Source organism: Periplaneta americana, chromosome 2 (genome assembly GCF_040183065.1).
Source record: "Periplaneta americana isolate PAMFEO1 chromosome 2, P.americana_PAMFEO1_priV1, whole genome shotgun sequence".
NCBI classification, from domain to species: Eukaryota; Metazoa; Arthropoda; class Insecta; order Blattodea; family Blattidae; genus Periplaneta; species Periplaneta americana.
The window spans coordinates 18,658,969-18,681,361 of record NC_091118.1 but is presented as its reverse complement, the minus strand read 5'-3'; the positions used below and the strand labels follow the sequence as shown (position 1 = coordinate 18,681,361).

Sequence of the window (22,393 nt, the reverse complement as noted above, 5' to 3'; positions counted from 1 at the left end):
AAGTTTCCGCGATCGTGACACATGATGGGATTAGTAGGATTATTCTCTTCACTTCAATCAGTTGTTCTGTTTCGAGATCCATGGCACGTGAACGTAAAGGTTAAATTACAGTACTGCATAACTGTAGACCTAGAATGAAATTGCATGGCACAGTACTGTATTTTCCTTTTTCGGTCTTATCTACTGTAGTTCGAAGTTACAAAGAATTTACTGTAGTATACTGTATTTAGAATTAAACTACAGTAATACATTTCATTTAAAGCGTGAAGGGATACATAATGCATATTATAAATTTACTGTTAGATTGGGGAGCCTCCCTCTCAGTAAAGGACACCTCCCTGATGCGGACAGATTGTTACGTCCCTTCAATGTCCGTAAACGAGAGGTTTCACTGTACTTAAAAACATAGTTTCTATATACGGTAATGCTTTTTAATTACTCTATGCTGATTTATGATTATATTTCATTAAAGGTACGGTCACACGTCGCTACTTTTGCAGCGCTACTTTTATACTGCAGCTGCAAAAGTTGCGTGTCGTGTTCACACGTAAGCCAAAAGTAGTGCGCTGCACGCTACTTTTCGTGCTGCGCAACCCGAGTGCTGCAAAAGTTGCAACTGGAGGTTGCTAGTCTGTTCACACGCAAGGCGCTACTTTTGCAGCCGCAGTCATGCTGCAGGTTTCCATCTCCGTGTTGACTTCTCAATATACATTTTGTGGTTATGTTCGCATTATTAAGAAACTCATGCGAAAGCTTCCTTATCTATTATTTGCTTTTCTGTCGTATCTAATATTCAGAAATTGACATTAATTTTACTATAAAGTTTTTAAAAACGCCTATATACTTAAATGATAACCAACAGTATATTCACGTAATCAATGTTGGCAACCCTCCTGTTTGAAACTACACTACGGAAAATTTAAAAAATGAATTATATCGTCACCAATTATGCTCAGACTGTGTTGTGTATTTAATAACTGTTACAAATAATTTATTTTCATCACATTTAACATTAAAACATATCCAAACAATAAAAGTATCATTGGCACATTTGGGTGGTAACACTGGTTGCAACCGCAGCAAAAGTTTCAACAAAACCGATATCAAAAATGCTGCGGCTGCAACCCTGAGAACCCTGTTCACACGTCGCTACTTCTAAGCTGCGCGCAGCATGGAAAAGTAGCGGGCAGCAGGTTCGGCAGCCGCTACTTTTCGGGCTGCACCGTTGTTCACACGTCGCAGTACAAGAGTTGCGCAGTTTATTATACTGCAGCGCTGCAAAAGTAGCGACGTGTGATCGTACCTTAATAAATAACGTTTAAGAAGGTAGAATGTTATATTTAACGAAAAAAAAAAAAGACAAGTACTTTCATGCTCGTGATGGATGCAGTTTATTGTTGCTTGTTATGATGCCCAACTGTAATACCTGAATGCCTCAATATGCTCTGCCTTTTATACCCCAGAGCCGTCCACCCACAAACAGAGCAAGACAAATCGAACATTCGTTAAACTGAATACTGAGGCAGTCCGCAAGGCAGAAGAGCATTGCATACTGCCTATAGTGCCAGGATTTCAGTAGTAATGTAACATTTCCATTTTTCCCAACCAGCCGTGCAGGACTCTAATTGTCACTAATGATTTCGACATGAGTATTAGTGTGGCTCTGAGTGATGTTTATCATAATCAACATCCAGTCAAGGTCACCGCTCATCTCTTGAGTAACCAACAATAGGTGGTGGTGGTGGTGGTGGTGGTGGTGGTGGTGGTGGTGGTGGTAGAAAGGGGGTAGAAAGGAAGAAGGAGAACTACTAACATTCAGATTCCATTTCTAAATGACTGCAAACATGCAAAGGTTTGACATCATCTAAGATGATGAATTTATACAAAAATGTAAGCACGAAACTGATATTCATTAAATTTTCCCGTTTAATGTAATAAATATACTGGAACAAAATATCATGAAACAATTCTCACAATCTACATTTCATATTAAGTTCTCTAGTGTAAGAATTATTGCTGTAGACATGCTGGATTAAAAATGTATAAAATTGTATCCCTAAAACTTAGCTCTTGTACAGGGACATCATTTTATTTTTACTTGCATTTTTATTGTACCTGCATTTCTGAATGTACTTCACTCCCACCCCTTCACTAATGTCCTTGCTCCCGTCAGACACACAAACTTACGGCCGCTGTTGCATTCGAAGTCTTCAAGCAGTGAAGTAAACACTGCAGTGTATAGTGTGTTTCATAAATATGATTGCGTTTTCTATAGAAGAAAGAACCTATATTAATAATATCGTACTAAAAAATTATATTCAAGAAACGATAAATTCAATTTCATAGAATATGCTTCAAAATGTTTTTAATAATATGCGTACTGAATTGAAGCCTGCATTGTAATGAACGGTAACCATTTTCAGCAACTTGTTTAAAAATTCAGATTAGCTTTTTTTGAATTGAGATGGCTAGAAACAAAGGAATGCTAGTGACATTTGTAATAACATGAGTTAAGTGCATCCAATGTAAGAAAAAGTATCTAAAATTTTAGTGGCAAACGGATATTTTAATCGCATCACACATTAAAATTTAAATAAAAATTTCACCGATTTTACGAAAGCTTAAATATTTAAACCCTATTTTCTCAAAAGTAACTTAAGTGCACTTACAGCCCTTTACTTATGACCCCCTCAATTTAAATGCACTCTCTAAATTGTATGTTAACATCAATAATTAATATGCTAAATAAAGTAGACATTACATAACGAACATAGCCGCCTGAAAAGTTGAGTTTTTTGAAAAAAAAAAAAAAAAAATGTTACTACTCTACTGGATTTTGATAAATTCCGTAAAAGTGATGATCAAACTGAAAATCGTAATATCGTATTTCCCTACAACACAAATGGATACACTTCTTTTCTCTCCTCCTATACCCAGTAAAATGATTTGTTTACATATTGCACTAGTAACATCAAACTCCTGTAATGGAAGGGGCAACAGTGTTTCCGAGTATAGCCAGGTTAATGTTAAAAATGTTGGTAAAAATAAAGTGATGTCCCTGTATAAGTTTTCACAGACCTGAGTTTGTGTAAATAATACAAGTTTGTCAATTTTCTCTTTGATTCCTAACGTCCATTATTAGTTTCCGATACAAATCCTTATCACAACTGAAGAGAACAGGGAAAGAACGTGCTTTGTGCACTTTTTCAAAAATAAGTTATGCACAGTGCTGTCACGGTGATTTCTTTCTGACCATACGCCCCACCTCATATTTTTCTCCCTTGAAATACATTTTACTCTCCTCTCTCCACCCCTCAGATAGTATTTAATTAACGTTTTTAGACTAAACAAGAAGTGAAGAAAGTGTTTTACTTTACCTTTTAATTATAAAAGGTTGATTTAAAGAAGATTCCTTGAAACTCTCACAGTAGAGGCACCCTTTGTCTTTATGAATCCTGAAAAATATATGTGCAGCACTACGGGATTTTCAACCACCCTTCTTATATATTGTTCTGAATTTCAGCACTGTAGAGATGAACCATTTATGTCTGTAAATATCGCAGACGATAGCCGGGGTGGAAGGGAACCTATTACATTAATTCACAGTGGTAATAGATGAAGTCAATGCGAACAAGTTTTTGTCAAAAGTTTATTGATACGTCCAATAGTTTTGAAAATACGAAATGTAACTTGATACAACGCTCCTTGAGGGCATTGCTCAGCAGTAGAGGTGATAGTATCTGAAATCATCCATTCCGTAAGACTTGCGAGAGGAGAATGTAAACAAAAACGTTTCATCAGATACGTTTCGATCAAATAAGTGTAAATGAAAACAAAGAATTGAATCAATTACGCAAATTGCTTAGTTTTCAAAATTTTTATTACACTACTAGCTGCACCTGTTAGAAATAAATATAAAGTAATTACATAATTAAAATAGGACATTTGATCCAGGGAACAACTTTTACAACAGCGCAAGATAATCTGCTTCGCTCATTACCCAATTTTTTTGCATTGCATTTATTGCATATATATTTTATGTATTTTAACACGATTCAATTGAGCATAGTTAAAATTTGAATTATAAAATAATGGATTGCTAAACTAACGTACTATTACTGCATACTAAATCAATACACTCTCGTTGTTCGTTAATTCTCTGAGATTAAAATGAGTGTGTACATAAATATTATTTTAAGAAATACAGAAAACGAATGTACAAAATAGCCTATCAAATTTTCTGTGCATAAGAAGCTATTTTAATCTTACCTGTCCTCGATTTGCTCAGACGTTACTGTAATAATATTATAGCATTATGTGCACTTTCGAATGGTGAAATAATAATTAATTATACAAATAGGTTAATTTAGCTTCTGATATTACTTCATACAAACACAGAAACATTCTCTGTAGGCTATGTTTAATAGCTTTCGATTGTTGATGTCCAAGGCCCCTGTTTCGATTGTTGTTGTCCAAGGCTCCTTATAGACGAAGTCATTTGTTCTTAATTCATTGCACCATCTTAGATGGCGTTATTTTAATTTTAAAACTCATTTATCTCATTAAATATCAGTCCTATCAAAATTTTGTAAAGAATAAAACGTATCGGAAATCATTTTTAAAGAAACGTTTGTTATGTAACATTTTTCACAAAAATCAATAATAAGCGAGATATTTCGATTTATTTAATTCAGGCCCCCTTATAACCCCCCTTTTAAATAAAGTATTTTGAATGACATATAGCCTAAAATCTAAGTTACAACGAACTTAATTTATATTCCAATTTTCATATAAATCGGTTCAGCCATTATCGCGTGAAAAGGTAACAAACATACAGACAGGCATACAAACAAAAATGTCAAAAATGCGATTTTCGGTTTCAGGGTGGTTAATTATATATGTTAGGACCAATTATTTTTGGAAAATCGAAAATTACCAGAAAAATTTCGGCTACAGATATATTATTAGTATAGATAATCTCTTTAACTCTAAATTTAATAGGCCTACCATGAAACTTATTTAACATTCACAGTATCTGTTGATTTCTTTGCTTTTTACGTAAGCACACTCTACTTAGAAATGTTTTTATTGAACAGAACTAGACTCTTGCAGAAGTCTCTAAATAGTCCTAAATGACTAAGTTGTTATTTTTTTTCCCTCCCTCTTCCTTTTTTTTTTTTTTTTTTTTTTTTTCCTTTTATTATCTTGATATATTACTTAATCATTTGTATCTGTATGCCATATAGTACGATTTTGCTATTCAACTTTTTATGTCTTGCAACCCACATGTATTTTACTATTAGTATATTAACTGTAATAACTGTATACTATATCTCAAGTAAATTAATCTTCATCTTACGATGTTTGGTGACGTATATACGTCCGTTGATGTGACATTAATGAATTAAATACTATTATAGTCACAATCATGCCATGGTATGAAAAAAAAATTTCACAACCTCGAGCGGGAATCGAACCTGCGACTTCCTGGTCTCCGGTCAGGCGCTCTACCACTGAGCTATCGAGTTCGAGGATAATTCCGAGCCTTTGGCGTGAGACGAACTCGATAGCTCAGTGGTAGAGCGCCTGACCGGAGACCAGGAAGTCGCAGGTTCGATTCCCGCTCGAGGTTGTGAAATTTTTCTTTCATACCATGGCATGATTGTGACTATAATAGTATTTAATTCATTAAATTAATCGTCGAATTTATTTCGAGTAGTTTATGTCTCATATGAAGACTACACGACGAAAAGGGGGAATGTCAAGATTTTCAGTAGAGCTAATTTAAAGTTCAAAACTAATTTATTCAAGAAGTGTGTTACAAATGATAAATACCAAAATGCATTTTGAAAGGTAGTTAATCTAGTAATCAATATATTCAATATGTTTTATTGTCGTCTAACCATAAACTTCCAATTTTTCCCATTATCTCAATTTTCACAAAACAGTGACATTCCCCCTTTTATTCCTGTGGTCGTCATATATATTCCCCTTATGTTATGTAACTGATTTTGATTATATGTAATTTTCTACTTTATATTATATTCTCCTTATTTTATGTAATTTATAAGTTAGACTATCTTCTTTTTTTTGTGTTATTTTGTAATCTATCACATAATCTTGTATTTCATATATATTATTGAAACCTGGTTGAGTGGAAGAGAAGGCCTTATGGCTTTAATTCTGCCAGGAAAAATAAAACTACTACTACTACTACTAATTACAAAATGCAGTAGTGAAGAATGTGCTTTCTTATAAAACAAAGCTATTTCCGTTAAAACAGACATTCTGTAATTGAATCTCCATTTAAGTTATATTTGAAGAAATGAAGTTTACAGTAATGTTGTGTTACGAATATACAGTAATTTGATCAAAACGTATCTGATGTTTTACATTCTCCTGTGGCAAGTCTTGCGGAGAGGATGACTGCAGTTAGACTATACTCACCCCCACTGCGAGCAATGAACTCAAGAATAGCAGCGTTACAACACGTCAGGCCTATATTTCGTATTCTCAAAACTATTGGACGTATCAAAAAACTTATTTGACAAAACTTATTAGCACTGGCTTGATCTATTATTACCTCCGTGAATTAATATAATCGGTTCCCTTCCACCCTGTAGGCTATATTAGGAACAGCAAGAGATGATCTAAGAGCAGTCCATATCTCCGTGTAAGAATATACAGGGACATCGTTTTATTTTTACTTCAATTTTTATTGTACCTGAGTTTTTTAATGTACTTCACTCCCGCCCCTTCTACTAGTAAACTTCCAACCGTTCACGACACAGAGTCTAGGGAGCGTAAGCAGTACTGAGTGAGTACAGTACGTTCCAGAAATATGTTCGCGTTTTCCAGTGACGAAAGAGCTTTCAATATTGAATAATATTTTCGCAACAGGTACTGTCGTCCGTTTGCCTACGTCGCATCCCGGTTTCCCCCACCTGCTTCTGTTCGCTCCTCTGTAAAGTCTAGTAGCTGGGCTATCTTAGCTCTTTTCTGAAAACATTAATTTCTGTTAGGAATTGGACGTCTACGTAATATTACACAAGTGTTTAAAATAACTTAAATAAAAGGGCCTCGTTAAGTAATTAACTGTCACGTGATTCCCCCCCTTTCTACGACCCTGCGACAAAACCTCTTGAACGGACAGTAGACAGCATTTCTGAGTAATTTTATCTTTTCGGATCGGGCAGAAGTGAAGATTGAATTTACAGTACGTAAGGTACTCTTTTATAGAGTAGGTACAGAATTATTTCAACATGAGTTACTCGTACGAAGGACGAAACTGATAATTGGAATTAGGTACAATAGTCTATAGTGTGATAATATGCACAAAAGAACTGAAGCCTGTATCGAAATGAACGGCCACCATTTTCAAAAATGTGTTTAAATATCCATATTATGATAATTTTCAATTTAACTTCATTCTCTATATTGTACGCTAATGTGCTGTAACAGTACAATATACAATGCATAATGAGTACGTCCGAATGGATAGCTCAATTCGTGAGTAAAAACACTAAGTGTTAATACAGTACTGTATTTTGATTAAATAAAAACCGAATGAAAATTATCAAACTCAAAATTGCGATATTTCCTAGTTTACGTAAATGGATGAACTACTTTTCTTCCCTCCTACACCTACTCCAGTCGTGGAACGGGTAGCAAACGGTGTTTCCTGTTTCCGTCGTTAATAGAAAGGTATAGCCAGATTAATATTAAAAATTTTAGTAAAAATAAAATGATGTCCCTGTAGATCCCCATGTACAAAACTTAGGCACCCATACCAAATACCTTACTATAATAATACCGGACAGCTGTATACTAGTAGCATTGGCGTGAGTGCGAAATATCGCGGACCTGACATCTAGCGGAGGGGGACGGAATTACGTCCACATATACAAATATTAACATAGCAAGATTCGGACTATTGTTTAAAACGTGAGTTACTAATGTGGAATAATATATGAAACACTTAAGAAATGTTGAATAGCATTTAATGTAAAATTATTACCTTATATCAGATCTGCATATTATGAGAATATTCCATACTTGATATTACTTTCTGTAATTATTAATTTTCTCTGCTTTACTGAGACAAAATCAGTTCTGACATTAGGAATGAATTTACAATAATGCTTTATATACCCATTGCTGACAACTGCAAAAATAAAAATGGTAGTATTCTGATGCTTGTAATAATTATTATTAGTAAAGGCATGTAGACAACAATAAAACTTAATTTGCTAAAACCTTAAAATTTCCAATATATTTTAATTTCTATTCATTTATTAGGCCTAAATAAAAAAGCTAATTTTTATTGTTCTATCAACACGGAGACAAAGGCATTAGTCCCTAATAACGAATTTTGTTGACTCACGTTTTATGAACTGTCGGAAATGGAAAGTACGATGTGGAGCAATTTGTAATGCTGCAATTGTCACAATTACAAACAGCACATACACCCTGACATTTTAACACAGCACTAATTAATAAAACTATTAACTAGCCCAGCAACAATATACATTGCAGTTGATTACAGCTTGTTTCGCGAGTATCTCCACACCGGTAGGTAGCTAGCAGCACCAGCATCGTTCGCACGCAAAACTGCTAGCTGTCGGTATTATTATAGTAAGGTATTTGCCCATACGACGTATGGCCGAAATTCTCTCTTCGCCATACGATTACAAAAATTCTTGGTTCCCATACGTCTCCATGACAGCACTAGTTATGCAAGCTCTGTGAAGTAGGGTTCCATGTAGTTTAATCCTATGAATCAAACACTGTGATAATGTGAACAGTCCAAGTACTATAACAGACTTTATCCACCGTTGTGGCTGAGGAGTAAGCGAGTCTAACTCCGAACCCAAAGGCCCCAGTTTGGTATACTGATGGCTCCAAAACCAAATCAGGAACCGGGGCTGGATTGTTTGGCAATGGTACCAGACTTTCTTTTAGCCTGGGTCAATACGCCACTATCTTTCAGGCTGAGGTCTTTGCTATCTTAGCCAGTGTAAGGGAAAGTATTAGGAGGGGCTATTCAGGTAGACACATCCTTATACTTTCTGACAGCCAGGCGGCACTAAAGGCGATTGAATCGCCTTTGGTTAAGTCGAAACTGGTACTGGAGTGCCGGAATATCCTCATGACACTGGCAAACACTAACTCGGTTCATCTGAGGTGGGTACCAGGACATGCAGGGATTCACGGAAACGAGAGGGAGGATGAGGCTGCTAAAGATGGAGCTGAGACCCCATTTATAGGACCAGAACCTGTGTTGAGACTATCTTCAAGACCAATTAAGCAGGTCATCAGGGATTGGGCTCACAGACGACATATTAGTTACTGGAACTCAATTAAGGGCTGTAATCACAGCAAGGCCCTTATCAAAGGTCTTGCAAGGACAAAATCGAATGAGCTGCTGAGACTCAGCAAAAAGCAGCTCTCTTGGGCAACAGGATTTCTTACAGGACACTGTACCCTGAAGAAAAACTTATACAGGATGGGACTTATTACTGACCCACTGTGTATAAGATGTTCACAAGGAGATGAGTCAGTAACTCATCTGCTGTGCGTTTGCAATGCGCTTGCGCAACAAAGATCTCTCTTCTTTGGGAATCACTTTCCAAAACTTGAAGAGATCTCAAAGGTCCCAGTCCAAAGTTTGATACAGTTCATCAAGAACTTGAAACTTTTGGACTGAAAGGGATGGACGGGGATGCGCAATAGATCTTATAGGTCGCAGTGCTTGGGCCGGAAGGAACACCCCTGTTAAATCTAATCTAATCTAACTCCGAACCCAGCGGTCCCGGGTTCAATTGCCGGCCAGGACGAGTTGCCTGAGTGAGGGCTTTTTCGGGGTTTTTCCCTCACTCCTATGGATGAATATCAGGTAACTTTATCAGGCGATTGGAATCTCACTCATCTTCGCCACTTCCTTTCCTCCCCCATCATCCCGTTTATGGTTTTTTTAGATCACTCTACAGGCGGCCTCCCGGAAATACTGGCTCTCTCGACCGGCCTCCGTGGAATTTAAGCGACGTTGGATGGCTTCTGCAACGAAAACCCGAGGCGGACCTAATCGGGGGAGGAGTTTCGTCTCGGACCGACAAAGGAGCCTTGGGGGAAGTTGCCGAAGCAGGAATGGTGTATGGCTGTAGGAACTGGTCGTTAGGGAATCATGTGGTTGGATTGGTGCCCGTAGGGGATCTATGGCACGCAACTCATTCCATATCGAGGGTTAGCGCAATAGATCTCAACAGGTCGCAGTGCTAGGCCATCCGTGTCCCCCTCACTTAAATTCCATTCCATAACAGACTTTACAGGGAAAATGCTAAAGACGGAGTTTAAATTGAGGACCGTTTTTGCAAAACTTTCTAACTGAAAAAAACTAAATTTTACAGGAGAGATAAAAAAGTGAATAAAGACAAATAGGTTATAGGTGCAACCATCACACTTTGACACACTATAATGAAGAGAAATAATTCAATTTTACTAAGATAACTTTAACATCGTGTAGAGGTCTGTTTCATGTTAACGAATCTATCAAAATCTCAATTTTTCAAATTTTTCAGTTAGCAAGTTTTGCAAAAACGGTCCTCAAATTGCTCTCCTGAACAATTTGCTAAAGTAGACCAAGCACGTTCTTTCCTTGTACTCTTCAATTGCTTCAATTAAATTGTTTATTGACAAAGTGGATAAAATCATGAAAATTGATATCCTGATCATGGGAAATCTATATTTAAGACGTCTCTCTGCGTGTATGAGTTATAACATGATCCTGAAGAGCTCGTCGACGTTGAAAACTCTCATCACACTCACAACATTTGAAAGGGTTTTCTCCTGTATGCGTATATGAATGAGCCTGAAGATTTTCTCGGCGTCGGAAACTCTTATCACAAACGCTACATTTGAAATGTTTCCCATCTATGTGAGTCAATACGTGACCCTGAAGAGTCCCGCGATGTCGAAAACTTTTATCACACACGTCGCATTTGAAAGGTTTCTCATTTCCGTGGATAATAGTGTGAGTCTTCAGTTCCTGCTGCCGTCGGAAACTCTTATCACATTCACTGCACTTAAAAGGTCTCTCTCCGGTATGACTTAATACGTGATCCTGAAGACAACGGCGACGATGGAAACTCATCACACAAATGCTGCATTTGAAAGGTTTGTCATCGCTGTGGATCACAGAGTGATCCTTAAGATCTTGTCGACGCCGGTAATTCTTATTGCAAACGTTACATTTGAAAGGTTTCTCGCCAGTGTGAGTGAAACTGTGATCATGAAGATCCTGTGGACGTCGATAACTCTTATCACACTCACTACATTTGAAAGGTTTATCGCGAGTGTGAATAAAGAAATGATCCTGAAGATCTTTTGGGCGTCGAAATCCTTTCTCGCAAACATCACATACGAAAGGTTTTTCGTCCTTGTGAATTAATTGGTGAACTTGAAGTGTATTCCGCCGTTGGAAACTTTTGTCACAGACGTTGCATTTGAATTTTTTCTCGTGCGTATGAGTAACAGAATGACTGTGAAGAATTCGTGGACATCGAAAACTCTTATCGCAAACTTGACATTTAAAAGGTTTCTCGCCTGTATGTACAAAACCATGAATCGCGAGATCTTGCCGACGTCGGTAACTCTTATCGCAAAGGGTGCATTTGAATGGCTTCTCTTCTAAGTGAGTTAATAAGTGATCCTTAAGATTTCGCTTTCGGCGGAAATTCTTACCACACTCGTTGCATTTGAAAGGTTTTTCACTTGTATGAGAGACTACGTGTTTCTTAAGTTCACATCGTTGTCGAAAACTCTTATCACAATCACTACATTTAAAAGGTTTCTGGTCTGCATTAGATTTTGCGTGCTCCTGACTTGTTTTATGCGATCCAACATATTCGGTGTCTCCTAAAATAGGATCTCCAGAACGTAACTTTGTTACCGGGCTGTTATCTTGAGGTTGATGATAATCACCATCTGTATGCTTGTTACGCATATGTCGATCCGTGTACCTGAAAAACCAAAGACCTCCTGATCACAAGGCAGAACAGTAGTATCGCAGTTCGTACAATGAGACAAAAAACATGTGCCCCAATTTGTTACCTATAAAAATTACACTGCCACTAAAAGAAGAAAAACGTACTTCTATCAAACTGTAATCAGAATGAGGTGGTCAAAGTACTTTCATTCCGGAGATATCACTGTGAACAGTAGTTAGTTGACTATTCTAATCCTCATTTCATACAAGAAGACTCCGCATATAAACTAACATAATTCAAAATCCTTCCGCGTCTCAAGTGCTGATTGGTCCTATGCTTGCACCGGAAAATGAGGCATGCATCGATACGTGTGAAGAAATGACAAATGATGTGACATATCAAATAATTATTAACTTAGCATAAAGCAATGAATGCGTGCGGGACTTTTACATAAATGTATTAATTACATTATGAAGCTTCCACGTCAGGTATCGGACTGTTTCCGTTATGATGCTTAAGTCCTCAATTACCGGCAACTGTCTCAGCAACTCTAGACTACATTATAATACGGTATCAAAAGGACATGAACTTCACACAATTTAACACAGAACAACACTGATAGCGTTTTGTAATACATCACAACAAGCAAATAGTAACAGAAACTGATTGAATGTTGACACAGCCACAATCTCCTTGTTATCACCATGTCAACGGTCCATTAACAACCTCACGTGCAAATGATATCACTTCTTGACAGTCTTAATTAGTTTTCCAACCGCTTCAAGTATCGTATTCCCTCTTCGTGTTTAGAAGAAAGCAAACTTTCCATTAAGACTTACAAAATATAGGCCTAGCAGTTGATGTGTTTTATTTGTGTAGAAAATTATTTGTAATAAGGGTTCCAAGTTTAATTTTCATTTATCTCCGAACTCATTTTTATGACTTATCTCCCTTTACCCAAACACCACAGATATTTCGTCCGCAACTCTCAGCCAATTTCAGGTCTCACTTTCTACTTTATCAGACGAAAGAAAGAAATAAACATTTTCCAGATAGCTGTTCTTTCATTTCTAAAATCTGTTCTTTCAGTTTCCCAAACAGGAGAAAATTGGAGAATGTAAGGTTGGGACTGAGGGGAATGGGGGAAATGCTCTAAAATTTCATAACCCATCTCTGAATATCTTGACATGTTATTTCAGCAGTAAGAGGACTTATATTACTATGTAAAATCTTTACACCCTGGGGCAGCATTCTAACCTGTTTTTGACGTAGGACTTAACTAAAAGTGTGTGCTAAGTTTCAATATGGCGGTTAGCATCAAATGTTTCGTTTTTATGAATGACGTCAACTAATAGAGTGTCCCTTTTTGTCCAACAACATTGTCGCCATTAATTTAGGGCAGGATGTGACGTTTTGAATTTCTGAATAAATTCTGAAAGGCTCACCTCACAGGCCTGCGCTCGCAAGATCTTATTTGAATCTTTTTGGAAAGCTTAAGTGAAGCCATAACCTGACAGCACAAAGATATGGACGAAAACTTTTAATAGAGGGCATTTTAAAGCTAATGTCATGTTGAAACAAATGTTAATACAGAATTGGTGATCATGTTGAAACACCCAAGTGTACCTTACTCAAGGAATTGACCTCGCATGCATTGTAACTTTGCTTCCAAGACATTTTTGTAAGACATACACATCACTCACATCTGAGTCAAGTTATCGTTCCTCTCCATCACGACTGGCATTGGCTCCTCGTCCGTAACACTCGGTTCTTCCTGTTAACGACAATACAGTGAATTCGACAAAATCTCATACTGTGATATTTCACATGATTCGTGAGGATAAATTATGACACAGAAATAAATGAACAGATTAAATATTTTCAAGTCTATGCTACACTACTTTTTGCAAATGCAGAAAATAATCATCTTGAGAAGTATGGCGCATTCACATGTTATTTCTATTTTAAAAACTTCAATTTTGAACTGCCATTAAAGTAAAGCATATCATACAAAGTACCCTACAGTAAAAGAAAGGAATAATAAGACTGAAATTAAAGAAGAAGAGAATTTTACAATAACTGATTAATAAAAAAACACGAAGTGTCAACTAAGGATGATATAACAATGTTTAGAACTTTTAACAAAATATGTTAAAAGAATTTAATAATAATAATAATAATAATAATAATAATAATAATAATAATAATAGTAATAATAATAACAATAATAATATAATAATAATATAATAAAATTATATTATAATAACATAATAATAATATAATATTAATAATATAACAATATAATAATAATATAAATAATAATAATAATACAAATAATAATAATACAAATAATAATAATACAAATAATAATAATAATATAAATTATTATTATTATTATTATTATTATTATTATTATTATTATTATTATTAGTCTATTATTATATAAATGATTTCGAACAATTTGTAAAGACCCTTTCAATAAAATTAAAGCGAGATTTAAAAATAATTATTTGTAATTAATAGACCAAGGAACGTCATGTACCGAAAAAAAAACCTGAAAATATACATGCAACTATGCAGTAAAAACTGTTCAAATATGTGCTAAAAATTGAAATATATGCTCTAAAAATACCTAAACATTTTAGAGGTTTGTTTCGTTTACTAATATATACAAATGAAAAAAATAATTTAAAGAAATTATAATTATCAACCCAACATCATTTTTATTAAATCAATTTTTTTAACTGTATTAATTACTCATTTTACACACATATTTGAATTGGTACATTTTTAACTTTCCAGCTTTTTTAACTTTCTTTGCCATTTAGTACGTAATTATTATGGCTATAAACAGGTTCTCTACTGTGAAAATTTCTTTCATCTGTTAAAATTAGTTTAAATGCCCAGAATGATCCCTCGACATCACATGATGTGACTGGTGCATACTTGTAAGCTGTTTTGTGCAGTAAAACTTGAAACTAAAATTTACACTCCACGTAACTTCACTGTCGCAGGTGTTTAAATAATCGTACATTCAGTTTTGTTTCTATGAAATCAGAGAGCACTAGCAGCATTGTCGTCGCAGCAATTTCATGACCTGAATAATAATTTACTTTATGCTCGACCATGCCGAAATGTAGTAATTATACACCTGGTAGCAGGCCTTTAATGCATGTCATTAAAGTACACCTACTCATTAAAGGTCAGGTCTTTCGGCCAATGACGACTCAGGTTACAACTGTTCAGCCAATGACAGGTCAGCTTTCTACCGTTATAAAACCGCAAGTATCGATTATTCTCGGATATGCAATCGAAAGAGAATTAGCGAAAAGTCACGGAGGCTGGAAATCCAATACTGTCGCAGAAGGTTATGTTTTGTTACTATAATACTTAGCGTTAATTGTAAATAATATTCAAATAAATTCAATTTGTCATCTCGTTTTTCAATGTCTAATTTTATTTCAATGTTATCTCTGTAGGTTCTTATGGCCTAGCAAGGTCACTGTGGACATCTGTTCCTCGGAAAAAATCAATACTTTCGCGTCTGCGCACATCTCACAACATACGGGACATTGCTCCAGGTCAGATACAATAAAATTAATAATATCAAGTTAGAAATATGGTCGAGCATAAAAAGTCGTATGAAACTCGCCTATAATGGTAATTAAGAAGCTCGTATGAAAATTATGAAACTCGCTTGCGCTCGTTTCATAAATATCCATACTCACTTCTTAATTACCTTCATTATAGGCTCGTTGCATAATGTACTATTAGAACTTTTAACAAAAGATGTTAAAAGAATTGTATAATAATAGTATTAAAAATGATTATATAGATGATTTCGAACAATTTGTAAAGACCATTTCAATGAAATTGAAGCGAGATTTAAAAATAATTATTTGTAATGAATAGACCATGGAACTTATGTACAAAAAAAAAACTGAAAATAAGCATGCAACTATGCAGTAAAAACTGTCCAAATATGCGCTAAAAATTGAAATACTATATATGCAGTAAAATACCTACACTTTAGAGGTATATTTCGTTTAATAATATATACAAATGAACATAATAATAATAATTTAAAGAAAGAGCCTAATAATCTACTCAACATAATTTTTATTAAATCTATTTTTTCTATAAATGTATTAATTACTCATTTTACACACATATTTGAATTGGTACATTTTAACTTTCCAGTTTTTTTTTTTTTGTCTTTCTTTGCCATTTAGTACGTAATTATTATAGCAATAAACAAACAATTTCTTCAGATTCTCTACTGTGAAACTTCTTTTATCTGTCAAAATTAGTTTAAATGTCCAGAATGATCCCTCGACATCACATGATGTGCCTGGTGCATGTTTAGGAGTTGTGTTGTGCAGTAAAACTTGAAACTAAAATTTCACTGTCGTAGGTGTTTAAATACTCGTATAAAATCAGATCGCACTAGCAGCATTGTCGTCGCAGCAATTTCATGACCTGAGCAATAATTTACTTTAATGTCCCAGGCGTCTAAACTTTATGTTAAAGTGGAAAACGACCTAACTTAGACACTAAGAAGAAGTATTCATTATCGTTACAGAATTTTTCATTCCTCAGCAGTAATTAACTAATTATTGGTTTTATTTCTCACATTTTTTTATATTTCTTGAAATTAATTCTTATTTTTATCAGAGAGAAATTCTGAAATTAGATAATAAATCGGGGAAATCGAGGAAAGATGTTAATATAAGCATTTAAATATGCAAAATAAAATGCATTTAAAAGGGAAAACCCTCTAAATATGCATTTATGCAAAATAAAGTTGCCTTCATTCGAACATAAAAACCATAATCGGCAAAGATCCGCTTATATTTTCTCTGTATGCCAAATCAATAAAACATGTAATTGCATGAAGTTCCACGGTCTATTAATGAACATTTTTACAGGTTTTTAAGAACTCAGTAATATAAGCATTTAAATATGCAAAATAAAATGCATTTAAAAGGGAAAACCCTCTAAATATGCATTTATGCAAAATAAAGTTGCCTTCATTCGAACATAAAAACCATAATCGGCAAAGATCCGCTTATATTTTCTCAGTATGCCAAATCAATAAAAACATGCAATTGCATGAAGTTCCATGGTCTATTAATGAACATTTTTACAGGTTTTTAAGAACTCAGTAATATAAGCATTTAAATATGCAAAATAAAATTCATTTAAAAGGGAAAACCCTCTAAATATGCATTTATGCAAAATAAAGTTGCCTTCATTCGAACATAAAAACCATAATCGGCAAAGATCCGCTTATATTTTCTCAGTATGCCAAATCAATAAAAACATGCAATTGCATGAAGTTCCATGGTCTATTAATGAACATTTTTACAGGTTTTTAAGAACTCAGTAATATAAGCATTTAAATATGCAAAATAAAATGCATTTAAAAGGGAAAACCCTCTAAATATGCATTTATGCAAAATAAAGTTGCCTTCATTCGAACATAAAAACCATAATCGGCAAAGATCCGCTTATATTTTCTCAGTATGCCAAATCAATAAAAACATGCAATTGCATGAAGTTCCATGGTCTATTAATGAACATTTTTACAGGTTTTTAAGAACTCAGTAATATAAGCATTTAAATATGCAAAATAAAATGCATTTAAAAGGGAAAACCCTCTAAATATGCATTTATGCAAAATAAAGTTGCCTTCATTCGAACATAAAAAACCATAATCGGCAAAGATCCGCTTATATTTTCTCAGTATGCCAAATCAATAAAAACATGCAATTGCATGAAGTTCCACGGTCTATTAATGAATATTTTTACAGGTTTTTAAGAACTCAGCATTAACTGTGCGGATTTGTAGCGCTGATAGAATTGGTGATAGCAAGATGGAATTTTGACAAGATGAGTCTGTGCATTTTCTATGAGATTACCTGACATTCACCTATATTTCGAGAAAAGCCTCTGGAGAAACACAATAAGGTTATCAGCTCAAGTGAGATTTAAACCCACATCCAAGTGCAGTGAGGGCTTAAAACTCACTCACTACTCCTAGACCAGGCTGGTCGAACAGTAGGTTTTCATTTACACACTAAACTTCAGAAGGTATTTCCGATAATAGTTAATATTAGTCTGTAGTTTCTTCCGAACTGACATCTTCACTATGAAAACGCATAGCTCAGTTTGACAAGCTAAACCTGAGTATAGTCGGGAACAAAATGTATTTGACGAAACGGACACAGAATAGCGCATTATGCAACGAGCCTATAATGGTAGTAATTAAGACGCGAGTATGTTTATGAAACGAGCGCAAGCGAGTTTCATAATTTTTATACGAGCGTCTTAATTACCATTATAGTCAAGTTTCATACGACTTTTTATGCTCGACCATATTGATTTTTTCCGGCAATTGGTGAAATGAATTTGCGGGAATGTGCTTTGTGAAAGGCTGGAAGATGACTGTGAACTGATGTTAATTTGTGTGTTGTTTTTTTCGACTGAGTTTAATATTGTCTAATCTCGCGCTAGTTGTCTTTCGATTGCATATCCGAGAATAATCGATACTTGCGCTTTCATATTGCTACAATGTGTATTTTCTGAATGGTGGAACACCTGAACTTTAATGAATAGGTGTACTTTAATGAGGTCCATTAAAGTGCTGCTACCAGGTGTATAATTACTACATCTCGGCATGGTCGAGCATAAATTTATTTTCACCGCAAATAAGACTTTGCTGCTAAATAACTGGTGAAAAAAATTGGCGCACTGTTTGGGAAGTGCAAGAATCCAGGATTTTCAAGCCGCAACTAAATCAACACAACTTACCTCAATTTCATACTTCAGCACAGGAAAATACACAGGGACTTCGTTCTCTTCAAATTTTATATTTGATTCGGGATCGTCGCTCAGGTCGGATGGTTCCAATTTGATTTCATTTACATTCACTTTCAAAAAATTCCCTGCCTGTACATAAATAATGACAAAAGAAATTATTATTTTTATCTCCAGAAAAAAAGAAGAACTTTTATCACCATGGGATTAAGAAACATGCTGCATAATGCTAACACTCACCACTGACAATGACCTCCTCCCTCCAGTATTTGTGTCGTCATTCTTTGACATCAAGGAATTAACTTCATTCTCTGTTTTAATGATATCCGTTGGGAAAGTTCCGTCATTCGTTGAAGCCAGTGGATCAATTTCGGGTTCCAGTTTAATCATATCCGTGCAAATTGTTGGTTCTTTCTCTAGAGACAAATGGTCGAAATCCTGTTCTGCTTTGATATCAGCCAGAACTGTTCCCTCATTCTTTAGACCTAATGGCTCCGTTTTGTATGTTTTGATAACATCCATGGTAACTGGAGAAACAAAGACATCTGTAATGTCATGTTCATGCATCATGTTACAACATTACAATATTAATCAACGTAATTCTCAATATAATTTTATTAAACAGCTAATTTCTGTAAGAGTATGATATGACAAGCTGTAAAGAAACTTTCTTCATGATGTCCTCTGTATGGCAGTGAGGTGAGATCAGTAGTGGGTGTGGTAATGGTGATGGTATGTTGTCAGGAGGACTGCTCATGATGACGACGACGACGACGGAGGTGATGTGAATTTGAAAATTAAAATGAGGTAATTATACAGAGGAATAATGGGCCTGACATTCACTTGTATCATTTTTGTGTGACCACCTGTCACTAATACATCAACAAATCCTACCCAAATTCGTCAATCACTTTGACCCTATTTGTCACTAGTCGGCGGCATTTGGGAAGGCGGTCGTCTGCTATATACGCCGTAACATTTCTGGTATGTGACGTCACAAGCTTGTACAATAGAATCAATCGGAATCAGTCTGTAACAAGCGCTTCCCGAGTTCGTTTTTGGCACGTGTTTTAATACATCGAATAAGTAAAACAAACATATACTGTGTGTAAGATAAATAAATGAAAGGAAAGACTGTAAAAAGACAAGTACTCCACTGGCAGGTGCGGGAAATAGAGTTTAAGGTGCATAATTATTTTAAAAACGTTCCACAGCAGAATGCTGCCGGTCATCACGGTACTGGCTGCAAAGTAGCCAGCGCGCAAGAAACAACTATAGAAGCATGTGGTGTGGCATTGAGAACGTGCAAAGAATACTGTTGGTGAAGGAAAGAAGGTTTGTTTGGTGTCATGTATACAGTAATCAACGGCTAAGGTCATTGTTGTCTTTTGAGACAAATACCATGATAAAAGGTGCCGAAATACACCATATGATATTAACACATAGGCTACTGGCATACAAGTAAATGCACAAAAAATTAGGCTCATTTTTTTTTTTCAATATATTTCGTTTATAAACTTCGTACTCACAATCAATATATCTTTAAAACACATTCCAGGCTGTATCTGTATTCTGACATCACTGTATCGAAAACAATCCATTTGCAGTGAATTCAAGCACTGCATTCGTAACAACGTAAGCAACGCGTCACAAACACTGCCATCGTGATCTAGACCAGGCCGTAATGCAGGATGTGTGACGTCACTCGATGGATCGGGCTTTTCTATTTGAGTATACGGAGCTGAGTGAAATATATTACTTTAATGCGTGTCGGTGCTCAATTTTATTTAGTGTAATGTGTGTATAAGACCCCTTCACACTTCTTATTGCATAATATGTTGCAGAAATAATTACAAACTGTGTTATTTTAATGTGAACGGAGTTTTACATGTTAACATAACCTGTTTGCATCAACATTTTAAGTTTGGAATGGAAGCTATATTGAGATTTAATAAAGAATTATTTACATTGTGATTTTAATTTAGCACATCTATCTTCTTACTGGTAGGTAGAAAATTTACCACAGTCCCTCCTGTGAAATTAGTCTAGGTACGTACGGTTGTGTGTTACTTCATCTGGTAGGTTAGATAAATATAATTAAATACGACCCAGTATAGTAGGGAACAAATAAATAAAACAATTAAATTGTTATTCAATGTAATGTGTGCAAAAGTTCCATTTATTTGTTGTATAATGTGGCAGGATTATAAAACTGTTATTTTTATGTGAAGAGAATTCAGCATGTTAACATAGGTTTATTTGCGTCAACATTTTAAGTTGAGAACGAAAGCTATTTTGAGATTTAATGAAGAAGAATATATTTAGGATAAACTTCAGAACACGGTTATCTTCCTTACTTAAAGGTAGAAAATTCACCACACTCCCTCCTATGAAATGTACATATGGTTATATTACTTACTAGCGCTGAGGTATAGTTCCGGTAATTTCTGAACTGAAAACAGTTGAATTTATTTTTTTGTGGAGATGCATTTAATCCTCTAAGCAAGGCTTAATAAAAGCCTGAACTAACCGAACTAATTAGTGTATGCCAGGTGTATGAATACGAAGGGAACTACCTCAGCGCTAGTTTAGGCCTGGTAACATATTAAACTAATCAGACTGGAGTACCGTATGAAACGAATAAATACAATTGATGTGTAGACAAATTGCATTTACAAGTTATACGTAGCGTTATGCTTAATTATGATGCATAATTGCGAATATAGAAATAAGGCAAGTACTGATAGAGTAAACATAACCTATATTTTCAACACATCAAAATATGCGAGCGATGCAACTGAAAATTGTTGAAACGTGCTTAAATGGATGTGCAAGAATTTCGTAATGAAGTGAGCGTGCTTTACTTCAATTAATTACAATACTAGATACTGTAACAGTAATGAAAACTATAAGGTATAATTTTTCACAATATACTATATGTATCTCGTTTTTAGTTAAATTTGTGTATATTATCAAACGTCGTATTATTTATAATGTAGGTTATTTACACATAAGAAGGGCGCAATAATTTAAATTTAATAAAACAAATATGGTAAACTAACAATAATGGATTAGACAAGAGTAACATCAGTAACGCTGCACGCAACGCAATTACACTGCATTACAGAGAAATATATGTTGTTTTTCATGTACTGCAACTAATTGATATGGTTGAAAGACCGCCCTTCGCGATCAGCTGTTAAGCGAGTCACGTGGTCTGCCCAGCGAATAGGGATTATAAAGAATGGACACTGAGCGAATTTTCCTGTGTTTTGTTTCTCTGTGCGCCAGCGGCTAGTTCCACTTTCAAGCGCTGGAGGTAGTGTAATCGAGCATACGCTAATATAATTTGAGAATAGAGTTGAGGCACAGGATCCAAACATCGCCTACCTTATTGCATAATCCAGTAACGCTTTGCTTCAAATAAATTCGAGTTAACAGTTTTTCCTTATTTCTCAGTTACAAACTAGTTGTAATAATAATATTTTATATTTCAGATATAATACATTATATTATAAAATAATATAATACATTATAAAATTAAGTATCGAATTCGTTTAATATTTGTATAATATTATAATATAGGTATA

General features: G+C 35.0%; 1 protein-coding gene across 3 annotated transcripts in view; it reads right to left on the bottom strand.

Moving 5' to 3' along the window:
- Positions 1-22,393, bottom strand: part of LOC138714844 (oocyte zinc finger protein XlCOF6-like) — a 110,428-nt gene that overhangs the window by 33,364 nt on the left and 54,671 nt on the right. The window contains exons 1-5 of one of the 3 annotated variants that reach the window (XM_069847038.1): positions 20,333-20,437; positions 19,044-19,330; positions 18,798-18,935; positions 13,688-13,758; positions 5,539-12,017 (exon numbers count right to left, since the gene is read on the bottom strand). In XM_069847038.1, the coding sequence (XP_069703139.1) occupies positions 10,745-12,017; positions 13,688-13,758; positions 18,798-18,935; positions 19,044-19,325 (1,764 nt within the window). In that variant the 5' untranslated portion in view covers positions 19,326-19,330; positions 20,333-20,437 and the 3' untranslated portion in view covers positions 5,539-10,744. Of the gene's footprint in view, positions 1-5,538; positions 12,018-13,687; positions 13,759-18,797; positions 18,936-19,043; positions 19,331-20,332; positions 20,438-22,393 lie in introns of those variants that run through there. The other 2 variants (XM_069847055.1, XM_069847045.1) reach the window with 2 other exon arrangements.